A 17,319-nucleotide genomic window follows, 5' to 3' on the forward strand; every position below is an offset into this window, starting at 1 on the left:
AATTTGGCGCCATTACTTGTACGGTGTCAAGTGTATGATTTATTCAGATCACAAGAGCTTAAAACATCTTTTTGATCAACGAGATTTGAATTATCGTCAACGTAGGTGGATGGATGTGGTAAAAGATTACGATTGTGAAATACTTTATCATCCGGGTAAGGCGAACGTGGTCGCGGATGCGTTAAGTCGGAAGAGTCAACATCCGGAGATACGAGTAGGATCGTTACGCATGATTATTACTAACGATTTTCTTGTAAAGCTCGGTGAGATACAAATTGAAGCTTTTGTTAACAACAAACATGAAGAACGGATCGTGGGCTAAACGGAGTTTATTACCTTAGGTTCGCATGGTTTGTTGTCCTTTCAAGGACGAGTGTGGGTGCCTAGAATGGGAGATTTCTGACGAGTGCTACTTGATGAAGCACATAAGTCAAAGTATTCCATTCATCCGGGCGCGAAGAAAATATATCTTGATTTAAAGAAGGAGTATTGGTGGCCGGGCATGAAACATGATGTTGTAAAGTGCGTTGAACAATGTGTCACGTGTTTGCAAGTTAAAGCCGAACACCAAAAGCCGTATGGTATGTTACAACCGTTAGAAATTCCGAAATGGAAATGGGAGCACATTACCATGGATTTCATCACAAAGTTACTAAAGACGGCGAGAACCCAGTTTGATATGATTTGGGTGATAGTTGATCGATTGACGAAAAGTGCTTTATTTCTTCCCTTTCGGGAAGCGATATCGTCGGAGATTTTGTCTAAGTTGTTTATCAAGGAGGTGATATCGAGACACGGGGTTCCTATATCTATTATTTCGGATCGAGATACTCGTTTCACATCTCGGTTTTGGGAAAAATTTCATGAAGATATGGGTACATAATTGAAACTGAGCACGGCGTACCATCCTCAAACGGACGGTCAAACCGAACGTACGAATAAAACATTGGAGAATATGTTACGGGCGTGTATTATTGAGTTCGGCGGTAGTTGGGATGAGCACTTACCATTGGTGGAATTCTCGTACAATAATAGTTATCATACTAGTATCGGGATGCCACCTTATGAGATGCTTTATGGGCGTAGGTGTCGAACCCCGATTTGTTGGGGTGAAGTGGGTCAAAGAGAAATCGGGAGTACCGATTTGGTTTTAGAGACGAATAGCAAGATTGATATGATTCGAGCTCATTTGAAAAAGGCTCAAGATAGACAAAAGGAGTATGCCGACAAACGAAGGCGACCGATTGAGTTTCAAGAAGGTGACATGGTGATGCTTAAGGTTTCGCCATGGAAGGGTATTATTCGGTTTCAAAAACAGGAAAAGTTAGCTCCTCGATTTATTGGGCCATTTAAGATTTTAGCTCGTGTTGGTGAAGTTGTGTATCGTTTGGAATTACCCGAAGAGCTTGCGGGGATCCATAATACTTTTCATGTTTCCCATCTCCGTAAGTGTCTTGCGGATGATTCATCATGGGTGCCTTTAGACGAGATTGAGCTAAAAAATAAGTTAGAGTATATTGAGGAGCCGATTGCTATACTCGATGAGAAGGTCAAAAGTTTGAGAAATAAAGAGGTAAGAGCTTTTAAAGTTCAATGGCGTCGTAGTATAGATTTCGAGTTTACTTGGGAGCCCGAAGAGTTCGTGTTGGTTTATCTTCCCTCTTGTCATGCGGCTTGGATCGCGAGGACGCGCTCCGATTCAAGTGGGGGAGAGTTGTAAGACCCGAATAATTATTGTACAGTGGTGTAAATAGGGTACTTGAAGTGTGGGAAATATTGTGCAGTTAAACAGAGGTCAGAGCCTGTCCAGACCAGGGTGCGCTCAGCGCACACTTAAGGGTGCGCGTGGCGTACTGCTACTGTAGCCAGATTCTGTTTCTTTTAATTGATATTTTAGAAGGTCTTTTTGGTAAATTCACTTAGGGCCGAGTTAAGGGCCACAAGATCAGTGGATGGAGTGTCATAACTCCACTTTCAACCACCTTCATCTTTCTACTTCAAGTTTAGAGAGAGAAACCCATATGAGAGAGAGAAAGCTCAAATCAAGGAGGAAGAAGTTGATTTCGGGCCAAACCGCGTGTGTTAAGTTGTTCATCTAATCACTAGCTACGTTGTGATTGTGGTGGTAAGCTATAACTTTGATTTCCTTATGTTAATTTGTTTAAGGGTTAGGGTTTGGGTTAGTGATGAACATAAAACCCATATTTGGTGATTTTGGGTGTTCTTGGGTAAGATTGGGTCATGAGGACCTAAGGATGACTAACCTAGGGTTTTGAAAATGTTAAATGGACTTATGAGTCATAATTGGTTAGTTAATTACTAGCACACCTAGTTATTAAGCAAATGGGTATTAATGGGGTTAGTGGATGACCCGAATGGGTGTGTGACTTTAAAATGGTTAAATGGGTAATAATTGACCTAGTTGGAAAAGATGGGTATGAAATACCTTAATTGTGTATTAGTTAGTGTTGTTGGACGTTAGTCACTAGCTTTTAGTGATATGTGATGGTCTTGACCTTAAATGGATGGTTTTGGTGAAAATGGGGTATTTAATGCATTTAAGTCATTAAATGCACATGAGTGAATGGTTAGTGTTCAGTCCAACTAGTTTGTGTGTTGATTGAGTACTTATTGTATTAGATACTTTGCTTTGAAGCTTGCGGAAGTATAAAACCGTCACCGAATCGTTAAGGTGAGTGGAATAATTATATGCGTAGGTATATAATGTATTTATTTGCGTAGCGTGAGATGTGAAGTGTCGACGTGCTAAGACACCACGTTCACGTAGTGAGTGAAGTGTCGATGTGTTAAGACACCACTCGGGGTGAAGTATCGACGTGTTAAGATACCACCCCAAGTAATATGAAGAGTGAAGTGTCGACGTGTTAAGACACCACTCGGGGTGAAGCATCGACGTGTCAAGATGCCACTCCAAGTAAGAACTATGACGGGTGAAGTGTCGACGTGCTAAGACGCCACCCGGGGTGAAGTATCAACGTGTTAAGATACCACCTGTGGGATTAGAGTACGACGTGTTAAGTACTCTAATGGTTGTTATGAACACCGATGGGAAATTCGAGTACCATTCCTTGTACGATTGGTTAACCATGGTTATGTGTTGTAGAAGAGCATATTATGTCGTTCGTGTTATGTGCTATTGTTTGTGCTAGCTCGTGATTTCATGGATTTTAGCATTGTACTTGAGATGATATGCTAATTTAAAATGCTAGCGTGTATGAGGTATTTGTGTAAGTGTTTGCAAGTAGGTGTATTATATATGTATGTGTATAATTATTGCATTCACTAAGCGTTTTGCTTACCCTCTCGTTGTTTACCTTTTTATAGGCTCCGGCGTGGACAAGGGTAAGGGCGTTCGTTTGGATTAGTGATCCCGCTTCGTTATGTTAGGAGAAGCTTTTGGACGTATAGCCTTTTGAAGTTTGACCGAGATTTGGGTAGTTTAACCCCCAAACCTCATGCTCTAGTGTCGTTTGAAATTTAAACTAATTTGGTCGAAACTTATGTTTGGTACGAAACTCGTAATACGGCCATATGTGGGCCCGGCATCGTAAAACTAGTTTTATTATTGAAACATGTTAGTTTTACTTATATTGTTGTGTTGTGAAAAGCGTTTCGTCTAAATATGTCGGGAAGTGGGAGATCATTAAACGAAATTTGAACATTTTGGACAGCGGGCTGCCAGCCCTTGTGCGCGCCGCGCACACAAGGGGCTGCGCGCCTCGCACCCTGCTGGTAATAAAAAAAACAAATTTATTACGCGTATTCGTTTGTATAACGGGTTGGGTCGTTACAGTTTCAGGAAGTGCAAATTGAAATTCAAATAATTTTATTTAAAAGGAAACGCTTTAAATGGTCTAATCAACCGTCAAAAGTCATATTAAGTGTTAAATCAAGTCAGTAAAAAGCGATGGTGACATGTATATCGTAAAAAGGCATTTTAGAACTTTATTATAGTTTAATGTCTTTTTTTTTTACAAAATAAAGACATCAAACTGGAGGGACTTAATGATGTATTATATGGTTTACATACATAAAAACATCATTTCCATATGAAAGAAACGTTTGGAACACATAAAAACAGTGTTAAAAGCATTTTTTTGATATTCGTGTTACGCCAAGAACAATAAATAAATTACATATCAGGCCGCTCAGCGTTCTGCGTAAGCCCTGAAGGTAGTTTTCTATGCTTAAGCCTTTAAATGAGCACGTGAGCAGCACACATGCCACGTCACTATTTAGGATAAAGTCGGTTACGCAAATCTCGCGTAAATCAATCAATAGTAGCATGACACATGTCTCCGAATATCACGGAGCATATATGCCTATAAATAGGTCACCTGGGTCATCACTTTACGACTACTTAACTTATGACAGAGAACACATATTCTCTCTCACATAATACTTTCTCACTCTAGAACTAAATCGCTCAGTCAAAGAGCGCTAAACAGGCCAACTTATAGTTTGGTCCCGGAAGATTGATAAAGCCACCCCACGGAATTCAGGTCGTGAACCGGGTCTGCAGAGATTCATCTCGAGGGTAAACATCAATCGACAATTCACCTCATCACGCGTAATAGTTCTAGTATTGTACTGTTGCGTATAGATGCTAGCCTGAAATATGTACCAACATTCTAACGATTATGAGTTCAATTTGAGAAATGAGGCATTATATATATGCGTGATTAGAGCACTCGGTGCTCGTCGTCGATCTTCACCGTCCCCCTAAATCGACGCTGAGATCGACGGTCGGTCGACACCGGGCCGGCGTCGATCACGCCGTCGGTTGCCGAAGTCGAGCCACAGACGGTGGCGAATCTGACCGTTTTCTGTTTGGAATTTTAAAAATGAGCCGTTACAACGGCTATTTCCCTGTTTTTCTCTTTTTTTTATTTTTTTTTTATTTTTTGCTGTTTTATTTTTTGTGAGGTATTTTTGTGGTTGTTGCAGGTATGAGATATATGAAAGAAAGGAAGAAGATGATGACGTAGGTGGAGTGAGTAAATGGTAGGGTTTAAAATTTTTGGGCCTGTAAATATCTTTTATAGGTTAGTTAGTTTTTATTCATTTTTTAAAATGAGCCTAAAACAAAAAAGTTTATTAGGCCAAATTATATAAAAATTTGGGCTGTTAACAATTAATTTAATTATTGAGTATTTTATGTTTGTTTTTTTAATTAATTTAATATAATGTTGTTATTTAAAAAATATACATATAATAAAAATGTATTCAATATAATAGAAAATAAAAAACAGGAAAAAAAAAGAAAATAGACACTGAAATTGACACTGTGGACACCTCTACTCATGTCACTGTTAGTCAACTTCGGCTTATATTTTCGACACTGAAAATGAACACCGAAATGAATTACTGACACTATGTGCTCTTAGTATATAAGGAGTAATTATATGAATTGTTATAAATAATAATCAAAAACATAAGCTAAGCATAAATAAAAAAGTGATATGACATTTCATGTTCGGCTGTTCGATTTATTTAAGATAGAGGATGAATATTTTTTTTACTTTTACATATACGGTCTAATCGAATCGAATGTAACAATCATAATAAGGTAAAAATAAAGTAAAAACATAACGCAGATTTATTTATGCCATTTCAAACCAAGTCAAAATTTAATTTGAAAGATGAGAAAAATGTGATCGGGTCAACTATACTTGACTAGCGCGGACGGGTCAGGCATTGGGTGGGTTAGATTCACGGATTGGATACCGACGCTTGAGAGTACGGAAAAAGGTGCACCACAAAAATGGCTTTGTGGCCTAAAACATACCCCATGCAAAAGCACAATGGGCCTAGCACTCTGGCCGTCTGGGTCACATCGTCGACAGCAGGATTCATGAAATTCTACCTTTTATATTTTCATATTTTCATGCTCAATTATTTTTACTTAAGATACGTTTATCAAGTTTTAGAAATACAAATGAAGCATATAACATTAAAATTTAATTTGAAAAAACCTAATAAAAAGAAGTAAAAGAAGCCCCAAATTTAAAATGTGTACATTGGCAACACATTGTAGGTTGGTAGATCCAATCATTTACGTTTGTTGACATTTCATTATTTCCTTGGCCACCATAACAACTTTATTTTATATTTCATCACTAGTACTTTGTTTATACGAGTAATTTATTAATTTGTCGTGGAAAATGAGCAGAGTAATGCCCTGCCCTGGTAAATCTTAGAATTGCACACTTTAGTCTTGACCCATACAAATATCTGAATAAGATTAACTATTCGCTGGCTTCATTATATTAATTAGTACGGAGTATTTACTAACGATAATCCTAAAAACTACCGTGAACACGCTTTAAATAGTTAGTACAATTTGGTAGCCGCCATGTAAGATTTTATAAAAAACTGATATGTACAACTATTTAAAATATGTTAATGAAGATTGTCGTTCCTATTAATTATCACGTAGATAGATGTATTAAATATATAGTCCCTATATTTTGGGATGATAATAAAAAGAGAAGCAATCACAAGATAAATACATAGTTATGTATATCTGAATAAAGATAATACTCCATATTTCTTTTCTCAAGAAAGGAGGTCACAATAGTGACATACTTCCTCTCCAAGACTGGCTGTCATATTAGTATTACATCGGCACTTTCTGTCCTGAACTAACCCCAGACTAAATGGTACCAACAGTGACATAATTCTTCAAATAAAATGGAAAACACTATATTAATTAATTAATTAAATGTACAAATTCAAATGCAAAAAAGCACTGCTCCATTTTACACTCCTTCCGTCCACAAACATGCAAGAGAAAGATATTGAAAAGGGCGGAGACGTGGGCTGAAGGCTAGGCGAAGCTCTCGGCACCTCATTGCCAACAGCGCCCACCTGAACGGTGTGGACGGGGAGGAATACTCCATCGTTGATAGCTCTCTAATAGCCAAATAGATATCTCAGTCTATGCAACTGTAAGGGAAAACTTTCTCTCTTTTACAAGTATATCAATTTAGATCATGCTTTTGTGCTTATCTGATCCACTTGTATTTATACATAATAGTACCAAACTTCCAACTGGAAACTAGAAGGCAGGTATAGAGAAATTTTACCTACCTAAAATACAAATTAACTCAAGCATGCTTTACATAATATTCCTTCCCATCATTTCATCATATCATAATATACATATCTCCCCATTTCTCTAATGCTTTCCTGCTGTCACATAAACCTTATATAAAACCCTCACTAAAACTTCTATTTTATCCATCACTAATATTATTCACCATGTCCACCACCCCCATAATCTTCCTCTTCTTCCTCTTCCTCTCCGCCACCGTCTCCACCGCAATCACAACCGTATCGTCCGATATCACAGCCCTTAAATCCATTAAATCCGGTATCAACCAAAAAACAATATCATCATTCACATGTTTATATTCATGGGATTTTACTTCTGACCCATGTTCACCACCTCATGTCACTCACTTCTTATGTGGCTTATCATGCTCCGGCAACCGAGTCACCCAACTCACCCTTGATCCCGCCGGATACACCGGAACTCTATCCCCACTCGTTTCTCAACTCACTCAACTCATCACCATTGATCTTTCCGATAACAAATTCTCCGGCCAAATTCCCAATTCACTCTTCTTTCTTCCTAATCTCCAAACCCTAATTCTTGGGTCAAATTCATTCTCCGGCGTCATCCCAGCGTCAATCTCAAACCTTAAAAAGCTTCAAACTTTAGACATATCTCACAATTTCATATCTGGGTCTTTACCCAACTCGTTGACCCAACTCACTGAGTTAACTCGGCTGGACCTTAGTTACAACAAACTCAATGGCGCATTACCAAAACTTCCAAAAAACATAATCCAACTTGCACTCAAAGCAAATTCACTATCTGGGTATCTCCAAAAACAAGCCTTTACCGAGTTGACTCAGCTGGAAGTAGTCGAACTGAGTGAAAACTCACTCACCGGAACGATTCCGGGGTGGTTTTTTCTCATACCATCTTTACAACAAGTCAACTTAGCTAAAAACAGCTTCACTGGTCTCGAAATATTAAAACCGGTCAACAGCAACCTCATTGCCGTTGACCTTGGGTTCAACAAAATTTCCGGTTACCCGCCGGCGAACTTTTCAACGTATCCCATGTTGGCGTCTTTAACATTGAGTTACAACAAACTACGTGGTAGAATCCCATGGGAGTATGGTAAAACGACGACGTTAAGTAGATTGTTTCTTGATGGAAACTTTTTAATTGGGTTGCCGCCGAAAGATTTCTTTTCCGGGAAGACGTCACTTTCCGGCAGCTTAGGGGATAATTGTTTAAAGATGTGTCCGATCTCATCTGGACTTTGCTTGAAATCACAGAAACCGTTGTCGATTTGCAAACAAGCGTATCGTGGGAAACTGAAACCAAAGTCATGATGCTCTTTTTAATATTATTTTTAATTTTTAATACGGAGTATTTGTTACATATATTCATATTATTTTTTGTACATTAAATATTTTTTAGTGAAATTAAATAATAAGGGGTTTGTATATTATTTTGTTGACGATTACGTTGTACGTATCATATTGATGGAATCTATTTTTTATATTGTTTGTGGGATCTTACATTCAGATTACTAGTAGTATTTTATAGGAAAAACTATTAATTATTCCATTTGCCGTTGAAATTAAACGGCTATATATATACGTAGTTTATATGAGTATATATTATTATTATTATTATTATTATTATTATTATTATTATTATCCTCTTATTATTATAAACTTAAAATATTAAAACTTACAAAAAAATTAGTGGAAGCCTAGAGACAATCAGAGCCCCACACCTCTAGCAATAGCAAAATCTATCCTAGTAAAAATATGAGCAGCAGCACCGGCACCAATATCTTGCGCCATCGAACTCTTCTGAACCCGCTTTAGCAAAGAAACAGCATCCTTTTCTAATTCTCCAAGGGAAGAAAATGAGAAATGAATGAAACCATAACCAATCGCCTGACAGCTAGATTCGTACTTGACCCGCTTCCGATGAGCCGCATCAACCACAGCACGTCCAGGGACAAAGTCAGAAAGCCCAGACTGTGTCAAAGGAGAAGACCCTGTCAAGTCAACACAAACATCGCGACCACAATTCCAGGAATAAAGTAACACATCTGCAGGTCTGAGGGCCCTGTCGTTCCCTCCAGACAACCCAATGTCAACCTCCTTTCTCGCTGAAATCCCAGATCGATAACAAACATCAACAAGGGAATCCCGAACAACATTATGTCGATGCTTAATACCCACCATACCAGCACAAGACACCGCGTGATCCCCGAAAATATCCCCAGTAAAAACCCTTGAACAGGCAGAGCATGCCGTCGAGATAGAGAACAATGGAACACCCAACCGGTAGCACAACACACATCGGTAAGTCTTTGCGTTCATCGTCTGACCCAACCCCAAAATAGGGACTGCCCTTAGCCAAGCAGAGGTGTGATCACCCTGCTGCGATTTCCATAAGGCCGATTGTCGGGGAGATAATGAAAAAGTGGATTCTGCAGAAGCGGTAACCTTTGTGAAATAAACATCTGCCAATTTCTTCATGAGTATGGGGGCAGCGACCTCACTCTGATTACCTAAAATATCAAAACCAACCGTTTTATTAAACAGACCCAATGCATCTTCAAAAGCACGACCAAGACCAACAATACCCGCATGACGTAGGAGCTTGGTCTGCAACCCAGTAGACTGTAATCGAGAAGCCAGAAAAGCATAATGACGAACATCTCCCGCAGAATAAACACCAAGCCCTCCAAATGCAAATGGCAAGGTGGCAAGCCGCCACTGCTAATCACCAAACCCAGGCCCTGAAGCAGTAACAATACGCTCCAAGGAAGATCGAAGGGCTCCATCGAAAGCGCGTTGAGCCGCCTCAAATATACTAGGAGGACAAGTACGCAAGGTAAAGTAGAGTTTAGAAACTCCCGTACATGCCCTGAGCAACAACAACTCACACTGAGGATCATCAAGCTTAGCAACCTTATCCATAAGCGCAATGGACTTGGTCACCCTTTGCATCACCAGTTCACTACTAAAACCAAGATCGGAACTTGCGGGGGCCCCAAGCAACTTAACACCATTTAAAGGTCGAGCAATATTAGGAGGAAAGACACCTACTTGCCTGCTGCGAGGGTCCTCCGTAGGCCAGAAAATTTCTATTTTTTCAACGTTGAGATGTAGCCCAAAACGAGGCCCATCCCCCATAATCAAATGCAAAACCTTCCCCACCACCAAAGTGTCCCCAATAATAGTGCCATCATCCAAATACCACGCCTGAAGACAAACCTCAAAATTATCTCTGATTTTAGAAACCAAGGGTTGTAAGACCAAAGCAAAAAGCAGCGGACCAAGGGGATCACCCTGTTATTATTATTATTATTATTATTATTATTATTATTATTATTATTATTATTATTATTATTATTATTATTATTATTATTATTATTATTATTATTATTATTATTATTATTATTATTATTATTATAAACTTAAAAGTTTTAAAACTTACAAAAAATTAGTGGGAAGCCTAGAGACAATCTGGGCCCCCACACCTCTAGCAGTAGCAAAACCTATCCTAGTAAAAATATGAGCAGCAGCACCGGCACCAATATCTTGCGCCATCGAACTCTTCTGAACCCGCTTTAACAAAGAAACAACCTCCTTCTCTAATTCCCCAAGGGAAGAAAATGAGAAAGGAATGAAACCATAACCAATCGCCAGACAACTAGATTCGTACTTGACCCGCTTCCGACGAGCCGCATCAATCACAGCACGTCCAGGGACAAAGTCAGAAAGCCCAGACTGTGTCAAAGGAGAAGACCCTGTCAAGTCAACACAAACATCGCGACCACAATCCCAGGAATAAAGTAACACATCTGTAGGTCTGAGGGCCCTGTCGTTCCCTCCAGACAACACAATGTCAACCTCCTTTCTCGCTGAAATCCCAGATCGATAACAAACATCAACAAGGGAATCCCGGACAATATTATGTCGATGCTTAATACCCACCATACCAGCACAAGACACCGCGTGATCCCCGAAAATATCCCCAGTAAAAATCCTTGAACAGGCAGAGCATGCCGTCGAGATAGAGAACAATGGAACACCTAACCGGTAGCACAACACACATCGGTAAGTCTTTGCGTTCATCGTCTGACCCAACCCCAAAATAGGGACTGCCCTTAGCCAAGCAGAGGTGTGATCACTCTGCTGTGATTTCCATAAGGCCGATTGTCGGGGAGATAACGAAAAAGTGGATTCTGCAGAAGCGGTAACCTTTGTGAAATAAACATCTGCCAATTTCTTCATGAGTATTGGGGCAGCGACCTCACTCGGATTACCTAAAATATCAAACCCAACCGTTTTATTAAACAGACCCAATGCATCTTCAAAAGCACGACCAAGACCAACAATACTCGCATGACGTAGGAGTTTGGTCTGCAATCCAGCAGACTGTAATCGAGAAGCCAGAAAAGCATAATGACGAACATCTCTCGCAGAATAAACACCAAGCCCTCCAAATGCAAATGGCAAGGTGGCAAGCCGCCACTGCCAATCACCAAACCCAGGCCCTGAAGCAGTAACAATACGCTCCAAGGAAGATCGAAGGGCTCCATCGAAAGTGCGTTAAGCCGCCTCAAATATACTAGGAAGACAAGTACGCAAGGAAAAGTAGAGTTTAGAAACTCCCGTACATGCCCTAAGTAACAACAACTCACACTGAGGATCATCAAGCTTAGCAACCTTATCCATAAGCGCAATGGACTTGGTCACCCTTTGCATCACCAGTTCACTACTAAAACCAGGATCGGAACTTGCGGGGGCCCCAAGCAACTTAACACCATTTAAAGGCCGAGCAATATTAGGAGGAAAGACACCTACTTGCCTGCTGCGAGGGTCCTCCGTAAGCCAGAAAATTTCTGTTTTTTCAACGTTGAGATGCAGCCCAAAACGAGGCCCATCCTCCATAATCAAATGCAAAACCTTCCCCACCACCAAAGTGTCCCCAATAATAGTACCATCATCCAAATACCACGCCTGAAGACAAACCTCAAAATTATCTCTGATTTTAGAAACCAAGGGTTGTAGGACCAAAGCAAAAAGCAGCGGACCAAGGGGATCACCCTGTTGCACCCCCTGAGAAGACCATAATGTGTGGTTCCCATAATACAATCTGGCTGGATTAGAGTAGCAAAATTCAACCCACCGAGAAATGCTCGGACAAAGGCGGCGAACTTCACGTAACATGACCGTACGATCAACTAGATTGAAGGCATTTTGAAAATCAACTAATAACATAGAGAGGCCAACATCAGAGCCACGATCCTCAATCAGCCGATTCACAGCATGAAGAATAGCCTCACCACTTGAAGAAACACCAACACCAAACTGAAGACCATCGAAGTAATTTCCCAAAGACTGGCCAACCATAGCAGCGCCAACCTTCGAAACAAGACGTCGCCAAAAAGTACCCACAGCTATAGGACGAAGACCACCGCCGGGCTTGACAAGCGGTGTTAGGGGAGCACTAGCAATATACTCTCCTAATTCCATAGGGCACCTTCCAGCTAGAAAGAGATTAACGACTCCGGTAATAGAGCCAACCAACTCATCCGAGACTGCCACAGCAGCACCACTCAAGCAATCCATAAGGTGTTGTGCACGTAAACCATCCCTACCACATGAAGTGCCCCGAGGAAAACTTTTAATCTGGCCCAAAACAACAGCAGAAGTCGTAACGAGGTGAAGGTGATCAACCGTCATATCAGGCAAGGATGGAGCGATAGAAGAAGGGTGCTTAGACAGCAAGTCCGCCAGTGTGGCGTCATTATAAGGAGCAACGCCTGATGAAGAAAGAACACGAGCTGCAGCGATGTAATGGCCATCACAAATCTTCCTACGACACAGCTTAATATTACGCTCTTCCAAATCAAGGACCTCATCATCAACCACTGATAACATAGGAGAATCCTCTGCCAAATACTCCCTCACAAGCTGTAAACTCCCACCTGTGAAGACCCGGAAATTTCCGACCAAATTTAAACTTGATCTTTATATGTTTCCGACACGATAAGCAAAGTCTATAATATTGAGTCTCGAAAACTTTGAACTATGTTCATGTATACATTTGACCTTGGCTGTTCTCGAAAATTCACGAACAATTAATTGTAAGTAGATATGTGTGTATGTATATATATATAAATAATAATTCAAAATATAATTTGAAATATTATATTCTCTAGTTAATAGAATTAATTTTGTAAAATAAAATAATAAGAAGATATAATAAAAATTATTATTAATCATTTATATATATATATATGTATGTATAGTTATATTTTCCTAGACATCTATCACTTTTAGTCCGTGATTTATTCCACTATCTCATCTAAATCACAATTCGCATTATTATATTTTATAATTATAATAAATATCTTGCACTGATTAGGTGAAGAATTTGATTATTGAACGTTCTTTAAATTTTAAGTTATTAATTCATTATTGATTATTATTACTATTAATTATTAATAATATTATAATTATAATTGATATTTAAAAACATGTCGACATGAAATACAGAAACAAACACCGGCTGCTAATTTTCATGATTGAGATTACTAACTAACTACGATACTTTACTATTTGAACATGTGAATTGAGTTGGTTAAAACTTCTGTTGGTTACTTTATCATATTATAATCTTCATATATGCATACACCCTACATATGCTGTACACATATTCAAACCCACCATCTATCATTTATCCTATCTTCTATTAGACTAACATCTCAAAACCACTCAATCATCACTATCGAACCATTTCTATCTGATTGCTATTTCTGATCAAACAAAACCCAAAAACCGAAACCCATCTCGATGATTATTACTACGTTTGTTTTTCTGTGGTGTTGAACCACCATTGAGAAACCCCATCACTATAACCAACCTATGTTTCTTCTTCCGTTTAAACGAACAACACAAGAACCACCACTAGCCACCCTTGGCAACCCATATCACCATCTAAGCACCGCGAGCCATCACCTTCATCCACGATTTCGAACACAAAACGGCTACCACCCATCTCAACCGCCACCCATATCATCATCCTTGGCCACCTTACAACACATCATGTATAATCACTTGCAACACCATCGGTTTCCACGACCATCAACTAAACTGTCACCATAATCACCTTTATTATGTTTTTTCCAAATTTCGTTTCATTACTGTCACGAGCTGCTGTGTTGCAGCCTATAACCGCCACAAACAACTCAATCAATCTCGTTACATTCTACTATTACTATATATATTGCCTGTTACAACCGAAACCACAAAATCATCATGAAGACCATCGTGAACTGTTTTAACCTTTCTGTTTTACTTCTCCTTTCATGAATCAAAGCACCACCACTATTAACCACATTCTCTCTCTCTCTCTCTCTCTCTCTCTCTATTGTTGCAACCACCGATGACCATTTGCTTCCGGCTATTAACCGTTTCTGTTTCAGATTAGGTTCAACCCAAACAACCCACGTAAATTACACAAAACAAAGTCACCCATTAACGCTACTATTGCTCAAAACTTTTCTATTTTTAATTCGAAACCCACCAAACCATCTCACCTTCTGTTAATTATGGTAACGGCTGCATACGGTTCCTGTTTGTGCAGCGGCAGCTTCAACTATTATATTTCCCGTTTCATTAGAAAAAGAAGAGAATGAAAAAGATAACAATGAAAAAGAAAATGACACGTGATAATGGTGGGGTGTAAATTGAGTATTTAGTTGTCGGTTACTGTTACCTTTTCCTTTTATTTTTGCTTAAACGAAATCTGTTAAATGTTGGCCGTATTATTTCTTTCATAAATTGGAATTTCAACTTGGGCTTGTTCTAGTTTATTGTTGGGCCGGGATCCATTACATATTTTCAGTTGGGCCGTGAGTTTGCAAATGAATCTTTGTGTCATGGACTTCTAGTGTTGGGCTATTGCTTGTTGGGCCGAATGAAGCTGAGGAAGGATGAGTTATAAAAATTAGATTAGACATTACATCAGAAAAGCGTGATAGTTCAGATGGTAAGGAGTGTTTATGTGTAACCAAGAGGTCTTGGGTTCGAGCCCTGTCTGAGGCATTCTTTTTAGGGAAAAGCTTTTAAAGGTAGTTTCAAGTATTATTATTTTTATTGTTATTATTATTATTAATTATTGTTGATATTAAATTAATTATTATTATCACTAATATTAGTAATATGATTATTAGTGTAATTAATAGTATTATCATTATTATTATTATTATTATTATTATCATTAAGTATTATCATTATTATTATTATTATTGTAATTAATAGAATTATTATTATTATTATTTGTATTAACATGATTTTAAAATTATTATTATTATTATTATTATTATTATTATTATTATTATTATTATTATTATTATTATTATTATTATTATTATTATTATTATTATTATTATTATTATTATTATTATTATTATTATTAGTAACATTAGTATTAGTATTATCAATAAAAGAACATTACTAGTAGTATCATTATTATTAGAGCTATCATTATTGTTATTATTATTATTATTATTATTATTATTATTATTATTATTATTATTATTATTATTATTATTATTAGAATTATCATTATTTTTATCATTATTATTTTTATATCATTTTTATTATTTCTAACACTAATATTATTATTTTTATCATTATTATTATTAGTATTATAAAAATATCAAATAAAGATTTTCTATATAGAAATATATTATTTACATAAAACAGAACTATATTAACGTGTTTGTAATAAATATTAATTATATATTTAATGTATATAAAAATAAATATAGTTAACTTAGTTATTAATGAAACGTACAAGTTACTAAAATAACAATTAATAATAATACCCAAATTTGTTCGATTACCATTATATGTGTTAATATACATATAAATGATATAGGTTCGTGAATTCAAGGCCAACCCTGCATCGTTCAGTTTCGTCGTATGAATATTTTTACTACAAAATATTGGATTGTGAGTTCATTTGATTCCCTTTTACTCTTTACATTTTTGGGACTGAGAATACATGCGCTGTTTTTATAACTGTTTTACAACTGCTTTATTAAATGTTTTTGAAATATATTTTTGAACTACGAATACATGAAATGCTTTTATAAATGTTTGACGAGATAGACACAAGCAAAATATTCCTCGAATGAATAATGTGGACGTGATAATTGCCACCATTGAATTATGTGGACGTGATAATTGCCACAATTGATATGAATATTTTTCCCCTGATTATTATTGCTTGGTAACCTAAGAATTAGGGAACATCACTAATTTTGAGAATTAGTGCACGCCTAATTCACGCGAATCCTAAAGATAGCTACCGGGTTTAACACCCCCACCCAGAATGTTCACAAGATGGAAGGGCTAGTGGACGTGGTGTTTAGTACTTCGAAGTTTATATGATTATTATACAGACGAGATGTTCTGTTTTGGGGATATTATTATGCGCATTATATGTTAAGGTCGGTTACCAAGCCAAGCTATGAAAACAATGAAAAGTGAATGTTATGTATCGAGAGAATGATTTTATACACAGGTTATGTGTATGTTATTTTTGTGCACAAGATATGTGTACGGTTACTAAGATTTATGAAAGATTATTTCGTACACGAGAAAGGTGTACTGTATTTAAAAGATATCGCATGTACATTATAGGTGGGTATAGGATTCAGGCCCATTTGTACCATGCAGCATTTAAATCTTGTGGTCTATCAAAATGATGAATTTTATTGTTTTATGATAAACCTATGAACTCACCAACCTTGTGGTTGACACTTGAAAGCATGTTTATTATCAGGTATGAAAGAAACCTTCCACTATACATTTGCTCATATTACATGGAGTCGTTCATGGCATATAGAGGTCCGTTCATCGCAATGATACCAGATGTTATTGTATTCGTTCAGGAAAATTTGGACGGGGTATGACATGTGGTATCAGAGCAGTGGTCTTAGCGAACCAGGTCTTGCGTTAGTGTGTCTAACTGATAGTTGTTTAGATGCATTAGTGAGTCTGGACTTCGACCGTGTCTGCATGTTAAAAGTTTTGCTTATCATTTCGTGTCGAAAATTACCTGCTTATCATCCTTAGGAAATTACCTGCTCATTGTTCTTAGTCTAGACACATCTTACTGTATTGACTGCATGATTATTGCATGGATAAAACTCATATCTTAGTGTATCT

At 37.7% G+C, this 17,319-nt stretch overlaps 1 protein-coding gene across 1 annotated transcript; it reads left to right on the forward strand.

Moving 5' to 3' along the window:
* The first annotated feature begins 7,284 nt into the window (after positions 1-7,284).
* LOC139897977 (uncharacterized) lies at positions 7,285-8,586 on the forward strand. Its single transcript, XM_071880695.1, has one exon. The coding sequence runs from the start codon at positions 7,285-7,287 to the stop codon at positions 8,431-8,433; it is 1,149 nt and encodes a 382-aa protein (XP_071736796.1). The 3' UTR covers positions 8,434-8,586.
* The last annotated feature ends 8,733 nt before the right edge of the window (positions 8,587-17,319 follow it).

This window comes from Rutidosis leptorrhynchoides, chromosome 3, assembly GCF_046630445.1.
Source record: "Rutidosis leptorrhynchoides isolate AG116_Rl617_1_P2 chromosome 3, CSIRO_AGI_Rlap_v1, whole genome shotgun sequence".
In the NCBI taxonomy this organism is placed as follows: domain Eukaryota; kingdom Viridiplantae; phylum Streptophyta; class Magnoliopsida; order Asterales; family Asteraceae; genus Rutidosis; species Rutidosis leptorrhynchoides.

Coding starts and splice junctions, on each gene's coding strand:
- LOC139897977 (XM_071880695.1), top strand. CDS start 7,285: ATGTCCACCACCCCCATAATCTTCCTCTTCTTCCTCTTCCTCTCCGCC.